The following is a 26,807-nucleotide window of genomic DNA, read 5'->3' on the forward strand; positions in this document are numbered from 1 at the left end:
TGTTTTATTTTTAACGGCTTCATATATATTATTTTTAGCTGTCTTACTTTAAACTTATAAGGTTTCCTTATCTTTCGTAAGGAATTTGACTTAAAAAAATCCTTTTTATAAGGTTTAAAAAAAAAAGTCCTTTATCGGCTAAGACCTTATGGGGGGAATGGGGAGGAAAACCTTATGGGGCCCTCACCTTATGGAGCAGCTTATATGCTTACTTTGAATTAGCTAAGTTAGTAAAAAGCTTAATATTTCGAAGAACATTAAAATTTTACCGTATGAAAAATTTATTTAAAATTATAAGGTTTTCAATTTATATTATGAAAAATGGAAAAGGATTACGATTTTTTTACATTTTAAAGAATTCTATTAAAAGAATCGTATAATAACGTAATATATATTTCTATATATATACGAAAGCTTTTTTAGTTTTTCAATAAAAAATCTATTACTTTAAAAGTTTAATATAATATTATTATTAAATTTGGAAGCAGATTTAGAAAACCGTTCTTGATTCTATTAATAATTCTTTATTTTATTTATTATTTCGAAAGACTCGCTATTATGAAGATATAAAAGATATCGTAACCTTTTTTTTATTTGATTTCTTTTATAAAAAAAAAATTTTTTCACGTGACGTATAGAACCAAGTACTAGCTCTTTTTAAAAGAAGGTCTTACGTGATTTGATTAATAATAGCTTTCAAAATCGCGTATTTCGAGAAGAGCGACACGAAAAAAGCACGCAAAATATCGTATTATTTTCATTTAATTAAAACGCTTTTATAAAATAAGGACTTTTTTTCACGTGACGTATAGAAATATATATTAGTTACTTATCATACAAGTCCTACGCGATTTGATGAATAATAGCTTTTAAAATTACTTATCTCGAGAAAGGCGATACTAAAAAAGCACGCAAAATATCGTATTATTTTTATTTAATTAAAACGCTTAGATAAAATAAAGACTTTTTTTCACGTGACGTATAGAACTATATATTAGCTACTTATTATACAAGTCTTACGTGATTTGATATATAATAACTTTCAAAATCGCGTATCTCGGGAAGAGCGACATTAAAAATGTGACGACACGCTAGGTCTCTTGGACGCACCTTACATGCGCTAAGCTACTCCCCTCCTTTTTTCCTTCGTATTCTTCGTATTCTCTTATTCCTCGCTTTTGATTTATGAACCATGGTTCACGAGTCCTTGGCGCTTTTACCTTCGTATATATAGACCTCAGCTACCTTCGACCTTTACACTCGGTAGTTGTTGATTCTAAGTCATTACTTTGAGATTCCCTTGAGCTCCTATGTGAACCTCCGCGCTCCCGTGAGTTCCTTTAGGTAATCGCTTAAGGTCGTCACAAAAAAAGTACGCAAAATATCGTATTATTTTTTTTAATAAAAACGCTTTTATAAAATAAATACTTTTTTTGACGTAACGTATAAAACTAAGTATTAGCTACTTCTTATACAAGTCTTACGTGATTTAATAAATAATAGCTTTTAAAATCGCGTATCTCGGGAAGGGCGATATTAGAAAAGCACGCAAAATATCGTATTATTTTTTTTAATAAAAACGCTTTTATAAAATAAATATTTTTTTTCACGTAACGTATAGAACTATGTATTAGCTGCTTATTAAACAAGTCTCACGTGATATGATGAATAATAGCTTTTAAAATCGCGTATCTCGAGAAGGGCGATACGAAAAAAGCACGTAAAATATCGTATTATTTAAATTTCATTAAAACGCTTTTATAAAATAAATATTCTTTCTTACGTAACGTATAGAATTAAGTACTAGCTACTTATAAAACAAGTCCTACGTGATTTAATGAATAATAGCTTTTAAAATCGCGTATCTCGGGAAGGGCGATACGAAAAAAGCACGTAAAATATCGTATTATTTAAATTCCATTAAAACGCTTTTATAAAATAAATATTCTTTCTTACGTAACGTATAGAACTAAGTACTAGCTACTTATTAAATAAGTTCTTACGTGATTTAATAAATAATAGCTTTTTAAATCGCGTATCTCGGAAAGGGCGATACTAAAAAAGCACGCGAGATATCGTATTATTTTTATTTAATTAAAACGCTTTTATAAAATAAATATTCTTTCTCGCGTGCCGTATAAGACTAAGTATGAACTGCTTATAAAACAAGTCCTACGTGATTTAATGAATAATAGCTTTCAAAATCGCGTATCTCGGGAAGGGCGACACGAAAAAAGCACGCAAAATATCGTATTATTTTTATTTAATTAAAACGCTTTTATAAAATAAATACTTTTTTTTACGTGACGTATAGAACTAAATATTAACTGCTTATCAAACAAGTCTTACGTGATATGATGAATAATAGCTTTTAAAATCGCGTATCTCGGGAAGGGCGATACGAAAAAAGCACGTAAAATATCGTATTAATTTCATTTCATTAAAACGCTTTTATAAAATAAATATTCTTTTTTACGTGACGTATAAGACTTAGTACTAACTGCTTATAAAACAAGTCCCACGTGATTTAATGAATAATAGCTTTTAAAATCGCGTATCTCGGGAAGGGCGATACGAAAAAAGCACGCAAAATATCGTATTATTTAAATTTCATTAAAACGCTTTTATAAAATAAATATTCTTTCTTACGTAACGTATAGAACTAAGTACTAGCTACTTATTAAATAAGTTGTTACGTGATTTAATATTTAATAGCTTTTTAAATCGCGTATCTCGAGATGGGCGACATTAAAAAAGCACGCGAATTATCGTATTATTTTTATTTAATTAAAATGCTTTTATAAAATAAATATTCTTTCTCGCGTGCCGTATAGGACTAAGTATGAACTGCTTATAAAACAAGTCTTACGTGATTTAATGAATAATAGCTTTCAAAATCGCGTATCTCGGGAAGGGCGACACGAAAAAAGCACGCGAAATATCGTATTATTTTTATTTAATTAAAACGCTTTTATAAAATAAATACTTTTTCTGACGTAACGTATAAAACTAAGTATTAGCTACTTCTTAAACAAGTCTTACGTGATTTAATAAATAATAGCTTTCAAAATCGCTTATCTCGGGAAGGGCGATACTAAAAAAGCACGCAAAATATCGTATTATTTTTATTTAATTAAAACGCTTTTATAAAATAAATACTTTTTCTTACGTGACGTATAAAACCAAGTCTTAGCTATTTAAGAAAGAAGTTCTTACGTGATTTAATGAATAATAGCTTTCAAAATCGCGTATCTCGAGAAGGGCGACACGAAAAAAGCACGCAAAATATCGTATTATTTTAATTTCATTAAAACGCTATATAAAATAAATATTCTTTCTCACGTAACGTATAGAACTAAGTATTAGCTACTTATTAAAGAAGTTCCTACGTGATTTAATAAATAATAGCTTTCAAAATCGCTTATCTCGGGAAGGGCGACATTAAAAAAGCACGCAAAATATCGTATTATTTTTATTTAATTAAAACGCTCTTATAAAATAAATACTTTTTCTTACGTGACGTATAAAACCAAGTCGTAGCTATTTAAGAAAGAAGTTCTTACGTGATTTAATGAATAATAGCTTTCAAAATCGCGTATCTCGGGAAGGGGCCGAAGGGCGATACGAAAAAAGCACGCAAAATATCGTATTATTTTTATTTAATAAAAGCGCTTTTATAAAAAAAAAATTAGGTTTACGTAACGTATAAAACTAAGTACTAGCTACTTATTAAACAAGTTCCTACGTGATTTAATAAATAATAGCTTTTAAAATCGCTTATTTCGAGAAAAGCGATAACAAAAAACTTAACGTTAAATATATTATCTATTAACTGAGTAGAAAATAATAAGCTTTAAATATTCTTTTTATAATTATTATTGCTTTATTAAATAAGAAAAGAATCTTAAAAAGTTTTCGTTATTTAAAAAATATCACGTGATAATATAAAAACGTTAAATAATTATTAAAGTCGAAAATATTTTTTCGAAAAAAAAAATTTAATTAAGAAAAAAAGGTCACGTGATTATTCTAGCGCCTCGGCGTGACTTTAAATAGTATTAAAAGCGTCGCCCCGATACAAAGCGATTTTTTTTTTAATTTTTTACGCGCAAAATAAAATCATCTCGGGAAGGGCGAACTTGCGTTCGCCCTTCCCGAGGTGGATGTACTGTTAAGAAGATCAGAGGATCGCTTAAATGAACCCCTACCTGCCTTTAAGATATTCAGCTATTGGTCCTTAATATTATACACCAAATTTGCATCTGAGCACTTATTATAACGTTAGAATGCATAAGACAATCAAAAGATATACGAGGTCTGCGAGCCAAACAGGCTCTTATCTGCTCTGCTTCGGCGGGATCGAAAGTATATTTACACATTCATCTTCATGTCTTTTCACCAAACCTTTATTATCCAAGCCCGATAGTTATTGCAAACACATCCTATCGCTTACAGCTTCATGCCCATAATCTTACCCACTCTTAAACTCTGCCTGATGCTCAGGTCCAGCATGATCTCCTCGCTTCCTCCAGGGATCGCATAAGCCCTGACATCCCGATACAATCTCTCCACCTTGCCCCCTTGGCCGCCCCTGGAATAACTCAATCCTCCGAAAATCTGACTAGCCTCTCGTGCACAGTACTCAAACGTCACCGTCGCCTGGGCTTTCAAGCCGGCGATGGGTCCTCCCAGTCGCAACATGGCGAGATCCTCTGGCATATGACTAACTTGGTGAATAATAGCTTCCATCCAGGATTGAGTCGCTTCAATTTGGCGAGCCATGTGTGCGAGTTTCAGGCGTATGACGGGATGCTCGATGAGCTTCTTGCCAAACGTGCGGCGCTTGTGGGCATATTTGACGGACTCCTCGTAGCAAACACGGGAGAAGCGGACGCACTGGATGATAATGCCGATACGTTCGTGGTTGAAGTTGGTCATGATGACTATTGTCCGAAGGTTAGCATAGGTGCGTGCGAAGAGAGCCTGGGAAGAGAGCAACATACCTTTGAATCCCTGGTTCTCCTTGCCAATCAAGTTCTCCACGGGAACCTTAACGTCCTCGAAAGTAACGTACGTCGTTCCAGACGACCACACACCTTGGCAATCCATCCTCCGTGTCGAGACTCCACCGAAGTCGCGCTCGATCAGCAGCACCGAGACGCCATTCATTCCGCTCTCCTTAGTACCAGTCCGAACCGCCGTGGTGAAATAATCGCACCAGACGCCGTTCGTGATCCACTTCTTCTCGCCGTTAACAATATAGTGCTTGCCGTCTTCCGATAGAACGGCCTCGCATCCCAGATTCGCGACGTCACTACCCGCATCCGGCTCCGTGATAGCCAGGCAGATGCGCTTGTCACCATTCAAGATACCCGGCAAGATGCGCTTGACCAGCTCGGGCTTTCCAAACTTAACCATAGGCGGACCTCCGATGCCAAAGCCGCCGATCACGTTCCACACAAAGCCTCCCGAGCCGCAGCGCGACAGCTCGTCCGTGATCAGCATCTCGTGAAACAGATCCCACTTCTCGGGAGGCACGCTCTTGATCCGGTTGCCCGTGTAGTCGCCCAGGTAGTTCATCCCCAAGAGCCCGGCCAGATATCCGCGGGTGCCCATCTCCTTGTAGATCTCGTCGGGGACTTTCTTGGCTTCATCCCACTCGCCCACGAAGGGCTCAATTTTCTCGGTAACCCATGCGCGGATCTCTTCGCGGAGGGCGGCATGGGTTTCGTTGTAGTAGGGAGAGTGGAACTGCGCTTGAAGTCAGCCTCTGCCAGTGCAGCAGCGAGTCTGATGCACGCCCGCAGGCAACTTACGCCCTGGTACCAACTCGGGTCCGCGAACGGAATCAACTCTCCGAATGGTTCCAACGTCTCAATCTCCACCTCCTCGACGGCTGGCACGGGCACCACGGTTCCGCTCTCTGCCTGCGGCTTTGCAATCTCCTTCTTCTTCTCCTCCTTCACGACCTTCTGCTCCTCGACGGGGGCGGCGGTTGGAGCTTCGGCCTTCTTGGTATCGAGCGATCCGACCTGCAGCTTGGGCTTGTACTTCTTAAGGATGCCCTCGTTGTGGTATTTCCAGAACTGCTTTGAGGCGTCCTTGCCGGCGACCCGGGTGAGGATCTTCTTGCCACCTGCACAGAGTTTGGTCGTATTAGTATCTATGGGTAGCAGGGAGGAGGGGAGGGGGGAGAGGCGAGGGAGAGGGATAGATGTACCTGGATGCTCGTCCGAAAAGGCCGTGAGATCGTAGACATCCTCGTCGACGACGATGTACAGATCGTTCGGCTTGTTGTGCGCCGCCACGTCGGCGGTGGTGAAAGTCTTGCCCATGTTGGCTGTGTTGACGTGGCGATTCGGGTGGGGGGGATGATGGTGGTGATGGTAGTGGTGGTGTCGTTGGTTCTTTAGTCTGATGAAATGCGGATGCAAATGCTGAGGAGTGGAGGAAGAGGCTTAAGTAGGAAGAGGGAGAGAGAGAGGAGATGCGATGGGGGTAAAGTAATATTGGTAACAGTCGGTCGTGATCGGTCTGGTCGGTGTTCGGTCGGTATGAGATTCCAACCAAAGCGAGGCCCACACTTTCACATGCCACATGCCACCGACTCCAACGGGACTTGAGTCGGCTGCTCCGCCCCCAGGATTTCCCCACACGGGTCACAGGGTCGGATTCCAAATGCCAAATGCGGCGCGTATCATTGGGTGCGGCCATGGGGAAGAGTGGGGCAACTAGCATTGATTCGGTCATAGGGGTCATACAGTAGTACCTAGTGTGGATCAGATGTGAGATGCCGAGGCAGAGAACCGCTCGTAAACAAACGGCCGGCCGGATCTTGGGGATGTCGTTTGGCCATCCACGGTCGGATCTGGGACCTGAGATGTTTTGGTGCTGTGGTCAGGTGATAGTCAGGTGATAGTCAGGTGATCTGGCAGAGGACAAGTGGGTATGTTTTCATCTTTTCATCACGTGCTCATCGCATTGATTCACGCACGCTTCACTGACTTCCTTCTCGTCAAAACGCAAGACACGCCAGGTCTCACGACTCGCACGGTCCCGTCCCCCGTCCCCCGTCCCCCGTCCCGGTCCACGATGCGTGCAAGGCTCACCAAGCAGATCGAAGACCGGGTCAGTTCTCCAGCTCATAGACCGTTTCCACAGACACCGTATCCGATGTCTTTCGGATATAAAAGTGACCGGATCCAGCATGTCGATCAAGTGCTGATTTCGACCCAGGCGGCACGACGCCGAAGTCAACGACCGGCCATCCCACCTCCAGCTTCTGCGAGTCCGGGAGCCATGTCAGCTTCAGCGTACATGAAGTAGCAACGACATCTTCGGAATCCAGGTCGGAATCCATGAGTGGAGAACCCGTGAGTGAGGTCTGGCTCCTCGAGGACCAGACAGCATGCGAGAAGGCCAGGTGGAGGCGGGGTGTGCTGGCTTTGGCCATTCGCGAGCTCGGAGACAGTTCAAACGAGAAAGGCTCTCCTTTGACCAGCCTGGTGTACGGTACCTGTCTCGTGCGTTGTCTGGCTTTCTTCGCCCGGTTGAGTTCCGCGAATGGCGTAGGCAAGGGCGCCGCGCGGTCTTCTTCATCATGTACGGGACCGATAAGGGGAGCTGTTGACATGGTGGCAGAGACGTCCAGCTGTGCGGCCTGTGGGTGAGGCAAATGTGCTTTCTGCTCCTCGCCTTCGTATCCCGAGTCCACGATTGCTTCGGCCACGGGGTGTATCTCGCCTACAGGATGCTTGTCGGCCACAGGATGGATCAAGACTATCTCAGACGCGACGGGTGTAGGGAAAATCAGACTCTCGTTGGGGTGGGCGTGGCGGGTTCCACGTGACCAGGTCTCTTTCGCGACCATCTCGCCGATCGCAGTGCTGAGCCGTCGGAATGCCCTCGCCAGTTCATCACTGCACGTGTGACTTTGCGATGCGTTCGCGATCGGCTGCTCCGCGGGAAGAGTCCAGGTGTCGTAGACCCGGCCGTGGCTGGTTGGCGTAAAGAACTTTCCATGTAGGCCGATGAAAAGATTGCAGAGGAAGCAGGCCTTCTTGCTCGAGCAAATAACCCTCGGTGGCAGAACGGCATCTCGCGACTCGTAATGAGCCACGATCTGGACTTCGGCATGGACCACAAACGGTTTGGACGAGACGTTGCTGCAGAAAGCTGCGTGGTTGAGCGTCTCACGTCCGAGGCGAGCTCTCAATTTAGAAAGAGGGCTTTGAACGCGCGCGGATCCGTACACGTCGCTCAACAATCCGGTGACGAAGCGATCTGGCTGGAGGATGGGCTGCATTCGCAATACCTGAGCCTTGACCACTGATATGTGAATGTGGGCAAACACCGTTCGCCGGGTAGCTGACTGGACCAGGAATGCGGTGGTAGAGATGTAGCGGGCCAACTTGACAACTATGCGTCTCAGGTACTGCTTGGTGCTGACATTTTCGTCGGTAAGTTCGAGTGCTGTTCCCAAGATACACGAGTTATGTACCCGTCTGCAAACATGGATTAGCTCGACCAGTATATCTGATCCTTTGGTTGAGAGCGCGTCAGCTTTCGAAAAGCACTCTAACCGCACGAAAAGAGAATGTAGCTGGTGCACATCTTGCTGGAACGCTTTCAACAGATCTGGGTTGATGCCGTCGCCTCTCGGTGTGCTTGATGCCACACGCATTAGCGAGTCGATGGGTTTCGGCCGGTCAGCCTTCAGTCGGCTGTTCCTGGCTCTGGAGCTCCCGTGCTGCGATCGCAATCGGCACAGGATCCGATTCTGGTTCAAGCGCACCGCTTGCCTGAGCACGGTATCGACATTGGCTTGGCAGGTTCCATCTTTTCGGAAATACTTGTTAGCTCGATGAAGCATGTGTACGATGAGATAGGCAGGGGATCATCAGTACCCTTTGGTCCCTCCCGGGCCACTGCTTGAAGGCTGTCCGCGATCTTTCGGAAGCCTCGCGATACCTCGCTGATGTTGCCATTGTTCACGGCCAACACGATCTTCATCGACTTTCGATCTTGGCCCTCCTCGATGCAAAGGGCAATGACCTTGCCCGCGTCGTCGGTCGTGCTGGCGAGAAACGCAAACCCTTCCGCGAGTGCTTTCTCCTGGTGAAAGCTCAAGACTCGGGGTGGTAGGTCATGACCACCGTCGCCCGTTTCAGGTGGACGGTTCTCGGTCGGGAAGGTGGGGGTCTCGTTGAGGGATTTGAGCAGGGCGATTTTGGCTTGGAGCTGCTGCAGTTCATTCTGCGTGAAACCCTCGAGACTCATGATAGAAAATCGCCGTCAGAGAATCTTTTCGAGGGTGGAATTTCGATTGCTTTCTCATGATGGAGCATAGCAATCGGCGTCACAAGCGAGTTTTCAATGATTCTGCTCCCGTTTTTTTTTTTTGCTCGGGAGCCTGCATCTTGTTGATCGCGCCTCGAAAGATCGCGGTTGGAGGTCAGATATCTCGTCTGCACAATGCCAAAAGCCATCGACATGCATGCGCAAACACGTGGAATTGGACTACAGGTTTTGGGCGGTCGACCGATCACGCCTGACGTCCTCGCTTGAGGCGTGGTGTAACCAGGACTGTACGTGCTCAGAATCGGTGACTTGTTTTCGGATACAGAAAGAATGGTAATGTTATCAGTAGAGCCAGCGATCACTAGGCTGGCTGGCAGACTATATATACCATCTTAGTTGATATTTCCGACAGGCTAGCGGGCCGGATCGCGAGCCAAAAAGTGAGAGTATCTGGAATCTAGATTTATCGAATGAAAAGAGAACTCGCTTGAGCCACAAGTAGTGCAATACAAAATCTCCAGAAACCGCAGAGAGACCGTGCGGGCAAATACATATCAACACATCCATGCATTCCATTCTCGTTTCTTGGGATTCTACGAATTATATTACCTCGTAAGGTCTCTGTTCTCGAAAGAGTCACGTGCCAATCAATGTATTAGCGCGGATCTGGTCGCGTTGAGGTACGCGAAATTTTAAATCTCCAGATGGCAGTGATCGCAACCCTATTCTGAACGAAGCTCCCCGAAGACCTCTCCAAACCATTCATCACCCCTTCCCACTACCGACTCGATACCTGCGACCTGTCAATAGCATCAAGGAAGCCTCTACGGATCCGCAGACATGTCATTCGGCGGTCAAACCCCCACGATTATTGTGCTGAAGGAAGGTCAGTCCACGGCATACTTTTGGGCCTGGGGGAGATATGCTGATGGGCTCGCGCTACAGGAACGGACTCGTCGCAAGGGAAGGGACAGATCATCTCGAATATCAATGCGTGTTTAGCGGTGCAAGCTACGATACGGAGTACTCTGGGGCCGTACGGAGGGGATCTGTTGCTTGTGGATGGAAATGGAAGACAGACAATTACTAACGACGGCGCAACCGTCATGAAGGTCCGTACATCTACTGCCGTACCTGCAGACGTGGATACTGACCAGGTGTAGCTTCTCGAGATCGTACACCCCGCCGCGCGAATTCTGACCGATATCGCGAGATCCCAGGATGCAGAGGTCGGGGATGGAACCACCTCCGTGGTCGTGCTGGCAGGCGAGATTCTGAAGGAGATCAAGGAGCATGTGGAACAGGGCGTCAGCTCGCAGACTATCATCAAGGGTTTGAGGAGAGCTTCGACCATGGCTGTGAACAAGGTGCGGGAGATTGCTGTGAATACCAGTGAGGGCAACCAGAGAGAGACCTTGATCAAGTTGGCTGGAACTGCCATGAGCAGTAAACTGATCAAGAGAAATACTGGCTTCTTCACGAAGAGTAGGCATTCGTCCTGGATTCGACGTCGCTTTGCTGACACGATACAGTGGTGGTTGACGCAGTCATGTCCCTTGACCAAGACGACCTCAACGACAAGCTCATCGGCATGAAGAAGGTCCCCGGTGGCTCTCTTACCGACTCCCTCTTCGTCAATGGTGTGGCATTCAAGAAGACCTTCTCCTACGCTGGATTCGAGCAACAGCCTAAGACCTTTAAGAATCCCAAAATCGTCTGCCTGAACGTTGAGCTCGAGCTCAAGTCCGAAAAGGACAACGCCGAAGTCCGAGTCGAGCAAGTTTCCGAGTACCAAGCTATCGTCGACGCAGAATGGCAGATTATCTACAATAAGATGGAGGCTCTCTACAAGACTGGTGCCAAGGTTGTCCTCTCAAAACTCCCGATCGGTGATCTGGCGACTCAGTACTTCGCAGACCGAGACATCTTCTGCGCAGGCCGTGTCTCTTCGGACGATCTCGAGCGGGTCATTCAAGCCACCGGAGGCTCTATCCAATCGACCTGCTCTGACATTCACGCCGAGCACCTCGGAACCTGTGGCTCCTTTGAAGAGCGCCAGATTGGAGGCGAGCGCTTCAACTTTTTCGAGGACTGCCCTGAGGCCAAGACATGCACACTGGTTCTTCGCGGTGGCGCCGAGCAGTTCATCGCCGAAGTCGAGCGCTCCCTACACGACGCCATCATGATCGTCAAGCGAGCCATCAAGAATAACACAATCGTGGCCGGTGGTGGAGCCTGCGAGATGGAAGTCTCGGCATACCTGCACCGCTACGCCGACAAAAACGTGCCGCACAAGCAGCAAGCCATTATCAAGTCATTCGCCAAAGCCCTCGAGGTCATTCCGCGCCAGCTTTGTGACAATGCCGGCTTCGACGCTACGGATATCCTGAACAAGCTGCGTGTGGAGCACCGCAAAGGCAATACCTGGGCCGGGGTTGATTTTGATAACGAGGGAGTGCGGGATAACTTGGGGGCATTCGTATGGGAGCCCGCGTTGGTCAAGATCAATGCTATGCAGGCGGCGACGGAGGCTAGTTGTTTGATCTTGAGCGTGGATGAGACTATTAAGAATGAGGAGAGTGCACAGCCGCAGGCCCCTCAGAGAGGTCTACCTCCTGGAGCTGCGCAGAGAGTCATGCGGGGTAGAGGACGGGGGATGCCAAGAAGGTAGAGACTTTGAAGGAGAAAGAAAATAGAGCTTGGTGGCGAGGCAGATTTTAATGTATGATATTATACAAGAGATGTCGCTTGCCGGAGTAGCAAGATGTCTATGTTGTTCTCGTGTACTGCCAGCCCCCCGCTCTTCTTTTGCGCACATTCGTTCCTGATCTAACAGCATAGAACCTGCTCGCCGCTCGGTTTCTCGGGGTAAGATTATTCATTGACTTTTAAATCGTGACTATTAAGTCCTAATCAGCTTTAGTATTTCGTAAACCTGGATGGATTGTTGGAATTGAGATGAAATGTTGTTTTGCTTTTTTGTTTTCTGGCTGCGAGCTAGGCTGGCTTTGTTTTGTGACTGGCATAATGAATGTGCTGGATGTTGACATTGATTCGGTTAACTACCGATAACTGACGTGAATTGGGTTGGATTGGATTTGAGATGATATTAGTATCTTCTGCGAGTAATAGACTTGGCGGAGTCGCTAGATAGCGGATATTTAAATTGTCTATGCTATGCTGAGATACAAGGGGTTTTGGAAACGCCCTTGATTCCGGAAGCTGTGGTGAATGTCTTTAGGTCTTTTTGGTATTTACGCTTAGGTTTTGGGAATCATTTCAAAACAAAGAATAGAGACTGCATTAGCAATTTGTTTTATATATGGCTATACTATTGCCGAAAATATCTCCTTCTTCGTCGTCAGTCACGTGTTGGCTATTCCCATGTTAGGAACCAGTGGAACCTGTGGTCGAATCGACTAGCAAGTCTGCTAGCCTGCTAGGTAATGGAGACTTTGCAATGAGTCTATTCATTTTCGTTGCTTATATGTACTTTTCATCCGATATTGCGAGTCTGGTTCGAGATAAAAAGCTGCATTGCGGCGATTCTTATACCTGGGTTTGTAGTGGAGAGTATGACTGCTTTACATCGCTTTGCAAGATTGTTAACGATCGTCAATAGTATGTTACAGGAGGGGCTCCAAGTGATGTTCCTATCTTTTGAAAATGGTGACTCGGCCGATAAATTGAATAAACTGAGGCCTAATATGGGTTAGAGATGATAAGTGAAAGAAAAGTCGGGCCTGGAGGAAGATATGGCGATGTTACCTTTTTGAAATCTTGTATTGGATCTGGGTGCCTAACTGGGTGAATGAGGCTGACTCTGTCCCTACTAATATTTCCACTCACAAGTAAATCGATAACATAAAGGTGAGGTAGCAAGGCTGTGCTTTTCTTTGTGATTCGGAGAGCTTCACTCGACGCTAGACAAGCGCTTCACTTCAGCATCCCACGTCGTTGACTTACAAGAAATCACCTCCCTCTTCTCCCGACTTGAACCTGTTCCTCTAAACACAACATCCTCCTCCCAACTCACTCACTTTTTAAGTTACACCAACAATAACAACAACAAGAAACTCGAACGAATACCGCAACCATGCATTCCCCGACCCTAGTCGCAGCTCTCGTCGTCCTCCTGGGCTTCGTCACTGCCTCTCCTATGGTCTCTCCCAAGGTCTCTTCCAAGCTCGAACCCCGCCAAGATATGCAATTTTGTATTCTCAAAGGTGCATTGACATGCGGCAGAGCATTCAATCCTCGTGTTGGCGTACGTGCTCCCTGCATCTTCACCCGCACCTCGATTGATATCGAGGCTGATAATTCAAAACGTAGCATATCTGCGGCCATGACTACGTCATCCACAAGTATGGAGAGTGTGCCCCAGGCACTCATTGCGTCAAGATCAGCGGTCGCGATGGTCTTTTCTGTGCTCAGGGTAAGTCTGGCCCGGCACCCGATGAAAAGATCAGAAGAGTTCAGCTGACTTTGTGGATAGACTGAAGGATCGATCCGTGGACAGCTTTAGTTCGGCCTTCGGCTTGACTACTGGCTTCCCATACGATACTGGGTTCGGAGTCGAAGAGAGGATGGCATTGCGGTTCACGATAGATACACTTGCTACTCTGTGTTTCTTGCCCCTTTGGAGATTCTTGATTGAATGGTATCCTAGCTGCCAACTAGATCACTCGCCAATATCCAATGCTTCTCAAACTCTTTTCCGCTGCTTCGAAGGTCATACTCAGCTGTCTGGATTTCTCTTCTCAAATCTTCGAGTATATGAAAAACCTCCGTATGGCCTAGCCAGTATTGCTCTCAGCAGTACGAGCATATGGTAATTGGGACTGCAGTTGTAAGCACTTCAGTGGATGTTAGTTCGCAAGGAGATGGCCCTTTTCCCGTAATCAGCACCTCGGAAATGCGAAGGTGGATTCACCTGGGCAACCAAGAGGGAAGGAACGCGAAAAGTTAGTGATATTGGTCCCGCGCACTGATAACTTGATCCATATCACAGGAATATCGCAAAATAAACAGCCTCCTGTCATATAATCCACAGTAGCTGCTCATACATGTATATTGGTCTAGAATACTTGAGTAGGTAGGTTCGTATCTACGCCTCAATCCCTAAGAGCCTTCGTCCATCACATCCAAGCCGGCTCCAATATCTTGCTCATAGGTAGCCAGATCCTCTTCCAGTATCTTAATAAACATCGAGACCACCAGGCCCTAAAAGGACTATCATGTTAGCAAGCTCATTCCATTATCCACTATAAAGTTGCAGGGAGTGCAGGAAGACAAACAAACAAACAAACAAACAAACAAACAAACAAAACAAACATACCCATCGATCCTCATCGATAACAACCTCCGCAGCCGGCAGCAGAGGGCTCATAACCCGCTTGAATTGCGCCAGCCTGGACCCATCCTTATTCTCCCTCCCACTCTCGACTTCCGCCTCGATGGCTTGCATCAAACACAACTTGGTGAGAAGTCAGCCAGTCAGCCAATCAGCCACAAATCCAAGCCCCCAAGCCCAAGCCCAACGTTAAAAGTAGGTAGGCGGGAAAAGAAAAAAAAAAGGATGTGCAACGACTACTACTCACCATCTGCTTAAACAGCGGATACGAATCTGCGTTCATGCCAAAACTGCTGCTCTGAGCCTTGCTCGATGTTGGATCGAGGCTGATGGCGGAGACCATACTTGCTAGCATCTCTGCATCCTTTTCATTTTTATTATCAGCTGCTGCTTTGGGAGAAGGAGGAGCGGAACGGGGAGCTAATCAATTATATGGATGAATGTCAGCATAGCACTTAGGGAATATCTTTCGAGGCTGCAGGGCTCTGAGACGGCATAGCATACCGTCGTTGTCGACATCCATGGTGGTGGTGGTGGTTGGGGGCGTGTTGGGATTTCTGCTTCTTGTGGATTCTGGGCTGCGTGTTGTCATGATCGTGAGGGAGGGAGGGAATTCCGGCAGGGTTTTGTTTTGGATGTGGGTTTGCTTGAGGAGCTATCGTTGAATTCTTGAGGATATGATACGGAGAGGGTGGAGGTGAATATGGTGCTGTAAATGAGAGACTAGACCACGCAGAAAGAGAGGGGTGGGGGAGGTGTGTCGGGGATAGGGAATGTTTTGATTCATTTATTTCTACGACACGACGCAGCGTAGCTTTTTTTCGATGGGAGGAAGCAGAGATTGCTAGAATCTACTTGAATAGTGCCCAAAATATCTATGCTATCAACATCCCGGGGCAGCTGTCTTGATCTGGGATGCTGATGCTTTGGGACAAGAAGCAAGAAGGGAAGATAATTCGAGATCAGTGGAGCTGATATACTACTATTGTTAATACTGCGTTAGGAAGGCACCAGCGATATTTCTACAAGTATACAACGCAAAGCATGACACAGCTCGCCGTGAGAGCTGTGGGTGGCAAACGTGGTCCTCGTCAAACTCAAATTTCCACAGGCTATCGTACTCAACAACAGTAAGCCGCCAGCATATCCAATCTCCCAATATAGCTCCAACTTCCAGCAAGCCCAATACTAACCTCGCCGCTTGAGCCCAGCCAGCCCAAGACAAGCCTTCCGAGTTGACCTGTATCCCCTATCGTGAGAAACCCCACCGGCCCTCTACAACACCGCATCTGACCTGGACGGAGCAGGCTCCAAACCACAGTAATAGGGCTCCAGATTGTGTTCCAACCTATTGATAACTCGGCCAGTAATCACTTCCTACCCAAAGTCAGTGCCTGTCCATATGATGTACTCGAGAAAGAGAAGAGCACCTACCAGACTGTCACTATCGAGACAGCGAATACCCGCTTTCTCCAAGCTAGCCACCCACACCCCTCGGATCTCCTCCACTTCATCTGACGCGCGGTCAATATTGCCGGAGGTTAGGTTGTGGAGGAAGCTGCTGGCTATCGATCGAGAAATTTCATGGCGACGAATTTCCTCCACGGTAAGCGCACAGTGGCGGCTCTGTGGCGGAAGGGCGGTTGGCAGTTTGCTTCCTTGGTCAATATTGCTTGCTGATGATGATGTTGCGTTCTCAGAAGAGGTGGGCGTGTTAAGATCTGGTTGCTCTAGGTTGTGATGGGCTTCGCCGGCTCCGGCTTCTAAGTCCAGGACCTCGCTCGTCTGCTGCCCTCTTACATCGTCCATTGTTATAAGTTGAAAGGATTTTTGGTTTTTATTAAAGAGGTGTTAGTTGTTTTGGATCTGATGATGTTTCCAAAGAGTTTCAAAGATAACGTGGTAAGGTTGAACGAACGAGTGTGTCGGGGCTGGTAATCTGAAGGTGGATAGGATATAAATATTCAAGCACTATTATTAATGTCGACTTATTCACAATGCTACACAACCTACCCCTTGCTTTGTATATATCTTTTTCCCGCTCATTTGAGTTTTCTGCGCCTTCTCCAGCTTATCCTCTTCCAAAAGATCCGTCAAGCGTCGCGCTGCATGCTTGGTGATTCACGTCGAAGACCATAGGTATTAGCATGAATATTAGTATTTGTAATAAAAGTGTTTGCTCCTCCGACTATTTCCAAGTCTGGCATCAGATTATATTAAGATCATCACGCGCTTTCTAATGTCTGGTCGCCGTCGCCTTTGAAATCAATCCCCTTGCTCGCTAGTCGCTTGACCAAGAGATTTTGAATCTGAAGAGCCACCTCGAGATATTCGTCAAAATTTCCTTCCGCAAGCGCGGCTAGTTTTGATAACCCATGAAAAATGGGAGGGGTATATACGATCCTGGAAGAGAATGCGAGGTAGAAGAGCGCAGTATAGATCGCTAACTTAGTCTGATTGTCTTTGACTAAGGGAAGGAACAAGGAACTTGAGGTACAGCGCTCTATCTTGAGATGAAGTTCGGAGTTTTCCTCTATCAAAGCTTTGGCTGCCTCTTCGGCGGCTACGGCTCGGGAGAGGAGCTGTCGGTTGATTTACTCAATCGCAGCGATGGTTTCGTCTACGAAATCTATCACCGCTCGAGCCTAGTTGGACTTGTCAGATAATGGGGCGGACTGCTCGAGTAGTTCACTTACACTCAGACTTGTAGTATTATGCTCTATACTAGACAATTATATGTATATCTGCTTGTTTGAACTTGGTGGGCAAGAGCTGCGTGAACGAGTCGTATTCATTGCGGTATCCTCAAGCTCGGCAACGAAAGAGGATTCGGTGGATGAGTAGGCAGACGAGTTTGGTGAGCCGTAAGTGTCCGAGTAGTACATTTCGAATAGAGATTCGGTAGCAGATAAGGGCGTCTTTCTACCAACTGATGCTTCCCCCTTGACTCTCGGTGCTTTGGATTCCCACTTCTCTAGTTCTCGAGCTGCAAGAAGTTTCAAATTTGGCCGTCTAGCTCCTCCTGCCCTCCTCGGCCTTCGTATATATATCTGAAAGGGTCTCAAGTATTCCTTCAAGGTGGCATTCTCCAGCTCCGTGGAGAGCCGCCCATCGTGGTCTGTCGGTGATACATGATCCGAGTCCCACTGTGTGACGACGTGAGGCATTATTGAACTCAGTGTTGATCTTTGCGAGCTCATTGGAACTAGTTCTAGTGAGTTTTCAAGCTCTTCCTAAATGAAAGACTGAGATCATTTAGATGCTGTCTGACCAAAGAGGGCATGTGTACATCGACTGAACCTATGATTGATTGAAGCTCATCTGGGATCGTCTCCAACCATCGGAATTTCCATTGAAGTCGAAGACCGCGAGGCAGGTTGAAACAAAACAGACTCAAGAATGCGCGCATCAGGGAAACTATATGAATAATTTAGATTAGAACAATGATCTTGGGACCCATAATTTCCTGCATCGTGACTTGGTCGTCCCAACGCGATGGGCTGTTTCAAAAGCTATGCCATTCAACCGAGAACATCCTTTCTTTTCTTCAGCACGCTGCGAAGTTCTCAGATGAAAATTGGCTAAGACAGTGGTCGCTTATCGGTCGTCGCGCGTGAGATGCCATAGAAGTTCCCCTGGAGCCGCTTGGGTCCGCGGCTCATGCGGCCCGGCGCTCATGTCACGTCGTTTTGGCGCCACGGCCGCAAGGCTCACGGGGAGATGTAGAAATTGACGACGGGAGCTCTATGGTTATCCTGCAGAGAAGGCATAGAGAGGAAAGCGGCGGGAATGTTCGTGGCTGCGAACGCAGGTATAGACGCTGGGGCGCTTGGAAAATCTAGCCGAGACTTTCCGACAATGGCAAGTCATGAGTTTGCTGGTATTTTTGGTCTGCCCATAAGCAAATTACAGATTCAAACTAAGGGACTTCAGATAGAAATAAGAAGCGCGCGAGGAAAAGCCTAGTTCAGAACGTCAGGGCGGGATTGGATGGTACCCTTTGTTGACTTCTAGGCGAATCACTGAACGTCGCTTAGCATTTCCAGGCAAAGTAATAGTAACTCGGTTCGTTTTCTCTGATGTGCGAACCTTTCCTGCCTTCTCTACTCGTTGTTTCAGTATTACCACAACATTTCTTGATGATGTTTACATAGATACGATCTCAAGCAAGTTTAAGTTATTACTAGCAACGTGCAGGCCCCGAGATATCGGTGCGGGACTCACTCACACCTTCAAAAACTAGCACCAATTGAATTGGCTCCTCTCGGCATCCAGAGTCGCATCAAAGCATGAAATAGCATGAAATAGCATGCATGCAACCTCTATCTTGCATCGAGCCGCGTCGGCTGGACATCCTGATGGGCACTTGATGGTCACGTGGCGTATTCTTGTTTGAGGTACAGACGCGCGGCAGCATTGCTTAATCACATTGAGACTTGCATACCTCCTTATAGCAATTAGGACTCGTTTTTTTCAACGGCAGCTTTGTATAAACTGGTGGCCCGACTTGTAAGAACTTAAGGAATGCTCGGCGTTTGGGTCAGATTTGAAATCGATTATACAAGCTAAGCTGTACAAACCCTCTCGCCACCCTATACAATTCGTACAAACTGTACAACTTCTGTCAGATCTAGAGATGGGTGGTTTTATTTACCGGCCTTGAACCAAACACGGCTTTTCATGTTGGCAGCTAACGGCTGTGATAGTGATAGGCGTCTACTTACGCGCCCGGGCCGCGCTAATTCAAGCGCCACGCAAATATTTGATAGGACATGGTCCTCTGACCCTATGACCCTCTGACCACCTTCCACCTAGGGTCACCTCGATCACAGATAATATAAGGAAATAAGATGATAGAGCAAGGTGGTTGTTATTGTTGGAAGCTCAGAGCAACGTGAGGCTGCTATATACCCTCTCAAGTGGTCTGTGCCACCTGTAGTAGCCTGGTGGCCTAAGGCCACGACAATCACCTCCCTCGCCACAACTCTGCCTTGTCTCGTGCGCGCATCAAGCAAGATCGCTACACGTAAGCGCACACGCAGGAGCACGCGGTCCCAAGCTCCTCACCAGGCGCCTTTCGGTCGCAGCTTGACACCCGAGGCCTAAACGAATCTACCGGGTCAACAGAGTATGGAGCTGCCCCGGGAGAGAGAAGACCGCCCTCGTCGCCGGTCACGGTCAGGCTCCTACGATTCGGTAGAGGAAAGACGTCGCAGAAGACGCAGAAGAGAGAGAGAGATGGCGGACAGGGAAGGTGGGCGAGAAAGCGGCAAGGAGAGAGGTGGTGGAGATCGCAAGCGACGACGATCACGATCGAGGAGCCCTACGCGCGAATCTTCGAGCAGGAGGCGCCACGAGGAACGGGACTCGAAGCATAAGAGTTCACGAGAACGCTCTCCGTATCGCAGCGCGAAGGAGGGAGAGGGAAAGGGCGAGAGAGGGGGTTCGGCGACGCAGGTTAGTCGGAAGGCCAAGGGGCCTCTCCCGTCACAAGCGTCGTCGTTCCAGGCAGGTGGGAATACCGAGGGGGCCGTTGTCGTTGCGGAGGAAGTGGAGAAGCAGCTGCCAAACTTCAAGCCCACGGGGTTGTTGGCTGCGGCGTCGAATTCGGTTACACAGGCTGATGGATCGGCGATTGCGCTCAAGTACCATGAGCCGGCCGAAGCACGGAAAGCACCTGCGAGGGACGAGTGGAAGTTATTTGTTTTCAAGGGAAGCGATATTTTGGAGACAATTAACCTCAGTCTGAGGAGCTGCTGGTTGGTGGGAAAGGAGGTGGCCGTTGTTGACATGGCTGCTGAGCATCCGAGTGTCAGTCGACAACATGCGGTCATTCAATTCAGGTACATTGAGAAGAAGAACGAATTTGGGGACAAGACTGGAAGAGTTCGGCCATACCTGATCGATTTGGAATCTGCGAATGGGACATTGCTGAACAAGGAGAACATCCCGCCTAGTCGATATTTGGAGCTGAAGGACAAGGACATGATCCAGTTTGGACATAGTACAAGGGAGTACGTCTTGATGCTATCGAAGGCCTGACGTGGTGACGAAACCATGCCTCCCTTGAACCTTGCTCTCAATATGCTATTATACATGGGCGCCGCAAAATTCTTGGGGCCGATGCTCCCATCTTGAGGTTCACAGACTGTCAACGAATATACGAATTGCTTGGGGCATTTCCAACTCAGGGCGGACAACAAACTTGATGCTCGCTTCATATATAGCGGCTGCCTCAGCACATGGGCCTCTACACCATCTCGGGCGTCATACGAATGTACCGCTGTTTGCAGTACAAGAATGTCTACAACACGAGGAGGCATCCAATGGCCCTCTAGGCCCAGCAGCCCTTGCCCTGCCATTCAAGTCCCAAGATCAAAGTCGCTAACCTTAGTGATAGTCACACATGTGACCAGATGTCTCACTGGTGATTGGAGTCTTATACTGCGGAACACAATTCGCCCTTGGTACAGGATCCTCATCTCCACCGATCTCGGTGTCACTCAAAATGCGGTTGCAAAGCTTCTTCTCACATCTCGGTCACCAAATCGTCGTGTTTCTGTTATCTTCCGAATCGTGGCCCAGTCCCTCATCCCATTTCCCCTGTGGCGCCTGCAAATCGCACGACCCACGCAAATGCCATACGTCCCCAGCGGCTGCCAACTAGGCTGCCAGTCTTGCTCCAGACGAGGCAGCAAGTCTTGCACTCGTTCCAACACGAGTCCCTGAACATATATGTTGCCCAGGTGGCCGAATGCGGCGAGAAAGGGCCCCAAAATTGGAGTCATTATTAACGAGAGCGCAGCTGAGGGAGAAGGCAAGTGCCGGCACCCAAGCTATTACGACAAATGTCCAAAAAATGCCTTCCAATAAAAACACATGTTCCTCAAGTGCAATACAAGTGCGTCGCATGAACTTGAGCTTGAGCCCCATCCTCTGCATCCACGAGATAGATGTCTTAGCCCAGAGTTTGGCCGAACAGTTCTCCAGACTCGAGGATGAGATGGGATGGCAGATGTCCACAAAGCCACAAGGCACAAGGCTGCATACCGGACCTCTTCCGACGGCTGCACTGCGCTGCACTGCAGGCCACAACGCCCAGTAAGAAACCCTGCCGTGCTCCTATACTGCATAGGCTATATAGCACGGGTGGCTTGCCGCCGATCCCTGTATCTAGAGACACCTGCCTAATTGCAGCTGACCTGCATTCTCACTCCCTCAACTCCACGGCACCGCGCCCTCCCTCTCCCTCTTGAATTTTGCCTCCCACCCTCTTCCCCCGGGTGCATCGTTGCTGGGATTTCCTATACAGTGACTCTCAGTGGCGCATCAGTACGCAACGTTCCCCCGTGTGATTCGAGTGCTTTCCGCGTGCCACCTGCTCACACAGTACACCGAAGTCTACTATGTACTAAGGTAGACTCAGCCAGCAGGCAGACGTCCTCTGCATTCTATACACTGCCCTTACATAGCTGGCCTCGCTGTATACTCTGTGTACCTTGAACCATGATCCGCCAAACCGGGCAACTATTGTGTGTAAATATAAAGCTGCGTCTGTTCGTGCAGCCGATAGGGAGGGATCAAGATCAAGCGACAGCCGAGAACGACTACTAGCAGGAAGATGGTAGGTTTAAGCAGCGTGTCCGTCCCATCGCACCACGAAAGGACACAAACTTATCGCTTCGCGCAGGGCTCCGCAATCAATCTCGACGATATCAAGCGCTACGAGGTCACTGAGGTGTACTGCCACCCTGACGCCAAAGTCGACATAGTCCTCGTCCATGGCCTGAATGGCAATCCGAGGAACACATGGACCGCTCCGAATGGGGTATTCTGGCCAAGTCAGCTTCTGCCGGCTTCCCTGAAGTCGCACCAGGCGAGAATACTGGTCTATGGGTATAATGCAGACGTCTACACATTTGGCAGTGAGAAGAGTGGTCCGAGGTGCGTGGCGGGGTCCAGATACATATGTCTTGTATGGAGAAACGCTGACAGAAATTATAGTTCGGACATGATCCACCAACACGCTCAAACCCTCATTGCGAACTTGGCATTAGAACGCAAGGGCGAGGAGGTCCAAGAGCATCCCATCATATGGGTAGCCCACAGTCTCGGCGGCATCCTCGTCAAACGAGCCCTTGAGCTTTCCTTCGATCTTCAAGGCAATCACGACGATGACTTGAGGTCAATCTTCGTCTCAACTTTCGGCGTCATCTTCCTGGGGACCCCCCATACTGGAGCCGATCCCGCCAAGTGGGGATTGATACTCCAAGGCATGGTCAATGCCCTCGTCCCGAAAAAGCTTTTCGAGACGCACTCCCAGCTCGTCAAGACGTTGATCAGCAACAATGAGATCCTGCAGAATATCAACCTTCGCTTCCTGGATTTGTATCCTAACCGTCTGAGGATATGTATGGTGCACGAAGGCCACCCGACGGATTTAAGGGGCACCAAACATCTGATTGTCGACCAGTCGGCTGCGAGCCCTCAACTCCCCGACGTCCAGTACTTTGGTATTGAGGCTACACATTCGGGGATGTGCAAGTTCGAGAGTAAGAATGCTCCGGGCTTTACGAATGTTTCTGTGACGTTGAGGTCGTGGGTGCAGGAGTGTCCGCAGTTCATCCAGACAATGTGGGATGGGGAGAGGTTCTTGAGGAGACAGAAGAGGGAGGATGAGATCGCTCGGCTTCAAAGAATGGTGAGTAAACTCAAATTGACACGATTCTTTGCCCAGAAAACTGATATTCGGTAGTCAGGACTGTTGCCGGGGACTCTGCAGGCGAGTGCCCCAAATACTCCTGGTAGGTCGTACAGCCCGTATCCCGCCCAACCACCCAGCTTCCATCCTAGGGAAGGTTAGAAGCTTGAAATTCTTGTGCGTGGAATCTCGCAGTCTGTTGGACGTCCTCCGAATTATGGTGACGACATTGGGAGCCCGATTCGCAAATTAGTTGCTGCGGATCGTGCTATTCGGAGGATTTGCAATTTCTGGGGGTGGTTTTGGCGTGTATCTCATCTCATCTACGGCGGACTGGGCTGATTCTTCTTTCTTGTAGATCCAGGCTCTGTATATAGTTCAATGGTCATTGCGAAGTCCACCATCAGCATCCCACCCGATGACGCAGAGCAAGAGGCCCCCTATTTCATAAAGCCGTCAGGCTTCCGTCCCAATTCTCTCTTCGTCGGCCGAGAATCAGAACTAGAGCATATGCACAAAATGCTCTTTGACAAGAAGAAGCGAGCTGACGGCACATCCGCTGTCCTGCTGCAGTCACTTCCAGGCGGAGGTAAAACTCACCTGGCTCGGCAGTATGTGTACAACCACAAAGACGACTTTCCCGGCGGCATCTTCTGGCTGCGCGCCAAAAGCGAAAAGGAGCTGGCAGCAGGTTTCTGGGATATCGCACGTAGAGCAGCACTGAAGCATCTCGTCAGCACCGATGAAGCTGGCTCACCGGGAGACCCAGAGCAATTTATCAACATGGTCAAACAGTGGCTCAACAACCGCCACGGGTGGCTTATGGTACTCGACGGCATCCACTTCGCCGAATCCACTGCTGTCAGAAAGTTCATCCCGGACAGCACGAATACCAGTCTCATCTATACATCCACTGAAAAATCAGTCATGGGCGACTACCATTTCATGAATCCGCAGCTGATCAAGCTACCGCTTCTATCTGCTAGAGAGGCGCAGAAGTTACTGCTGCTTGAGTTGGGGAGGATGGAGCCGTTTGCCAAAGATGATTTGAGGTTCTCGATGGAGCTCGTTCAATCGATGGGCTTTTTGCCTGTCGTTATTCATGCTGTTGCAAGCAGACTGAAGACCACGGATGAGCCGCTTTCAAAGTTCGCCCGGACGTACTCGTCAGAGCCTAGGTTACGAGGTCTCGGCACATATATCGCCGTCGTGGAGCAATTGAAAGGTATGGGTGCGAAGGAGGCCTTGAATCTCGTGCAAATCCTGTGTTTCTTTAGTCAACACATCCCAGTGGAGATGATCTCGCTTGGCATCAAAGTACTCGATATCCCCGTCAAAGCCTTTGAGCCCGTCTCGGGCCACTCGCTGAACAACACTTTCAAGATTCTCAACACATTCGCACTGATCAACCGTAACGAGCAGGATACCGAGATCCACTCATCGCAAAGTTCGAAAGGGAGCCGGGATATGCTTTCCGACAACGTCGACGTTATCCGTCTTCACAGTGTAGTCCAGGGGTTCTTCCTCGACACTCTCCACGCAGATGGAAGCCTCCTGGTGTGGCTTGATCGCGCCGTCAGAGTATTCTGCGGCTCATACGACATGGCGAGTGAGAGGATCTCTCGCAAGGCTCATCAAGGTCTCGTCGAAGACTACAGACTATATGAGATACACGGTCTCAAGATCAAGGAGCATTTGACAAGACATGTCCCGAAGCGCCTTTCGAGAGACCAGAAAGAGATCATGGATGAAGCGGATGAGATGCTGGACGCGCGGCTGAGCGCCATCAAAGCGGAGATTGATCGCAAGACTACGGAATCGTCCCAGGTCATCGCTGGAGGGAAAAATGAACTGTTCCAGACGTCGATATTTGATCGGGCGAGCAGCTGTTCAGATACGGGCCCCGAGACACCAGGGGATCTTGATGCTGGTCGTTCTGGTATCACGACTTGGGGGTTGGAGACGGGTACAACAGAACACGAGTCACCCTCAAGCTTGACGCATGATACGAACTACATTCGTCGTATCGATGATGCTCAGAAGGCACACTTCCCATTCCTGGTATCTGAAGACCCTGGATATGAGAGTGATCACGAAGGATCTGTTGCGATGACATTGCACCCTTCTCTGAGGACTATCCCACCCGAGCCGATCAGCACCGAAAGCCCGTGGGAAGAAGTCAGGCCTCGACGGTCGCGTCGAGGTAAAGCTTTACCGCTGCATCGAAGAATCAAAAACTTGGAAAATTCTAGGTATCGAGACACTGCTGGAGCATACCGTGTCGTGAATGCAATCGATCCAAGATTGAGTCGCGATCACGCCCAAGGTTATTTACAAGATAGTCTGTCCAGAACTCAGTCTAGAGGAAGAATATCTGGACGATCTGGTGCCGAAGAATCCCTTGCACACATTAATCAGAGTAGACCACCGCCGGCTAGAGGTGGAGGAGGCATGATCCAGGTCCGGCGCTCGTCGTCACTCAAGCGGAATAGAGGTCGCCTCATATCCGGGCTCTCTTCGTATGCAGCTGCTGTGGCTGGGCCTACACGAGAAGTGATCTCTGGGACGAGAGAGCTCAATAATCCAATTGATATCGTTAGTGAGAGCGAGAGCGCCGCATCGCTGGAGAGGCCTCGTACCTCTGCCGTGGAGTCCCTGCAAAAGCTTCCCATTGACCGGCCATCCACATTAGCAGTAATGCCACCCTACCCAGTCACACCAGCCATTGCTTTCTCATCCGCTACCCAGTACTTCTCAGCAGACAATACATACGACCAACAGGACCTCTCACTTGGGCCCGAGCCCTTACCATCAAACGTCTACCCTCGTCCCGAAGGCCTTCCACCCATTGAAGCTCAAAGATCAAGCTCGCCACATACAATCGTCTGTCATACTCTTGGACGCGAAACTCAGTCCGAACCTCTGCCTGCGTCCATGGTGCTCTCCCGCTCCGATATAAGCGAGATGAGCCTGCTCTCCCTCTCCTCTTCTGCCGCCCAAGTCCAGCGTCCGCACTCGAGCTCGATCGGCGCATATTACCCCGGCCGTCCCGAGCTCTCGAACGCAGAGGGCGGATATGCAAGTCAACTCATTTCGCGCGACCCGTTGGGGCAATCCGTGGCTGCGCGCTCGACTGGCTCCCTAGAATTGAACCTGGAAAGAGAGGAGAGGGCAAGGAAAAGGAGACCCAGTGTGGCAGCCACCGAGCCGGAGCCCCGACTACCAGTGTTCAGTCCGAGGATTGCGCCAACTAGCTACCAGGCTTACGAAAGAATGAGGCGAAGAGACGAGGCGAAGAGTCTGAGTCGTAGGCAGCATAGACTGCTAGACTCTGAGGGACGCGAGAGGAGCACGAGTAGGAGCCAGAGTCGAGGTAATCAGAGTCCTCGCTTGGATGCCGCGAGGGCCGCGCTGATTGAGAAGTTGGATGATCGGGGACACGAGGACTTGTAA

At 48.1% G+C, this 26,807-nt stretch overlaps 8 protein-coding genes across 8 annotated transcripts; 4 read left to right on the top strand and 4 right to left on the bottom strand.

Moving 5' to 3' along the window:
* Nucleotides 1-4,449: 4,449 nt before the first annotated feature.
* On the bottom strand, nt 4,450-6,335 carry L3040_003525 (uncharacterized protein; the record flags this gene model as incomplete). Its single annotated transcript, XM_007291836.1, has 4 exons — nt 4,450-4,943; nt 5,004-5,751; nt 5,817-6,136; nt 6,221-6,335. 4 exons carry the CDS (start codon nt 6,333-6,335, stop codon nt 4,450-4,452), a joined length of 1,677 nt encoding a protein of 558 aa, XP_007291898.1.
* A 794-nt stretch (nt 6,336-7,129) lies between these two features.
* L3040_003526 (uncharacterized protein) lies at nt 7,130-9,279 on the bottom strand (the record flags this gene model as incomplete). The annotated part of the gene is made up of 2 exons (XM_066156447.1): nt 7,130-8,838; nt 8,907-9,279. 2 exons carry the CDS (start codon nt 9,277-9,279, stop codon nt 7,130-7,132), a joined length of 2,082 nt encoding a protein of 693 aa, XP_066012036.1.
* An 861-nt stretch (nt 9,280-10,140) lies between these two features.
* Nucleotides 10,141-11,971, top strand: L3040_003527 (uncharacterized protein; the record flags this gene model as incomplete). The annotated part of the gene is made up of 4 exons (XM_007291838.1): nt 10,141-10,186; nt 10,246-10,412; nt 10,464-10,785; nt 10,833-11,971. The coding sequence occupies 4 exons, from the start codon at nt 10,141-10,143 to the stop codon at nt 11,969-11,971; spliced, it is 1,674 nt and encodes a 557-aa protein (XP_007291900.1).
* Nucleotides 11,972-13,396: 1,425 nt separating this feature from the next.
* Nucleotides 13,397-13,800, top strand: L3040_003528 (uncharacterized protein; the record flags this gene model as incomplete). Its single annotated transcript, XM_066156448.1, has 2 exons — nt 13,397-13,567; nt 13,633-13,800. 2 exons carry the CDS (start codon nt 13,397-13,399, stop codon nt 13,798-13,800), a joined length of 339 nt encoding a protein of 112 aa, XP_066012037.1.
* Nucleotides 13,801-14,421: 621 nt separating this feature from the next.
* Nucleotides 14,422-15,176, bottom strand: L3040_003529 (uncharacterized protein; the record flags this gene model as incomplete). Its single annotated transcript, XM_007291840.2, has 4 exons — nt 14,422-14,523; nt 14,639-14,776; nt 14,901-15,073; nt 15,158-15,176. The coding sequence occupies 4 exons, from the start codon at nt 15,174-15,176 to the stop codon at nt 14,422-14,424; spliced, it is 432 nt and encodes a 143-aa protein (XP_007291902.2).
* Nucleotides 15,177-15,928: 752 nt separating this feature from the next.
* L3040_003530 (uncharacterized protein) lies at nt 15,929-16,462 on the bottom strand (the record flags this gene model as incomplete). Its single annotated transcript, XM_007291841.1, has 2 exons — nt 15,929-16,030; nt 16,088-16,462. 2 exons carry the CDS (start codon nt 16,460-16,462, stop codon nt 15,929-15,931), a joined length of 477 nt encoding a protein of 158 aa, XP_007291903.1.
* Nucleotides 16,463-19,891: 3,429 nt separating this feature from the next.
* On the top strand, nt 19,892-20,695 carry L3040_003531 (uncharacterized protein; the record flags this gene model as incomplete). The annotated part of the gene is made up of 1 exon (XM_007291843.1): nt 19,892-20,695. One exon carries the CDS (start codon nt 19,892-19,894, stop codon nt 20,693-20,695), a length of 804 nt encoding a protein of 267 aa, XP_007291905.1.
* A 1,579-nt stretch (nt 20,696-22,274) lies between these two features.
* On the top strand, nt 22,275-26,807 carry L3040_003532 (uncharacterized protein; the record flags this gene model as incomplete). Its single annotated transcript, XM_066156449.1, has 5 exons — nt 22,275-22,277; nt 22,344-22,597; nt 22,658-23,354; nt 23,409-23,457; nt 23,713-26,807. The coding sequence occupies 5 exons, from the start codon at nt 22,275-22,277 to the stop codon at nt 26,805-26,807; spliced, it is 4,098 nt and encodes a 1,365-aa protein (XP_066012038.1).

Source organism: Drepanopeziza brunnea, assembly GCF_022702325.1.
Source record: "Drepanopeziza brunnea f. sp. 'multigermtubi' strain 214-2 chromosome Unknown ctg5, whole genome shotgun sequence".
In the NCBI taxonomy this organism is placed as follows: Eukaryota; Fungi; Ascomycota; class Leotiomycetes; order Helotiales; family Drepanopezizaceae; genus Drepanopeziza; species Drepanopeziza brunnea.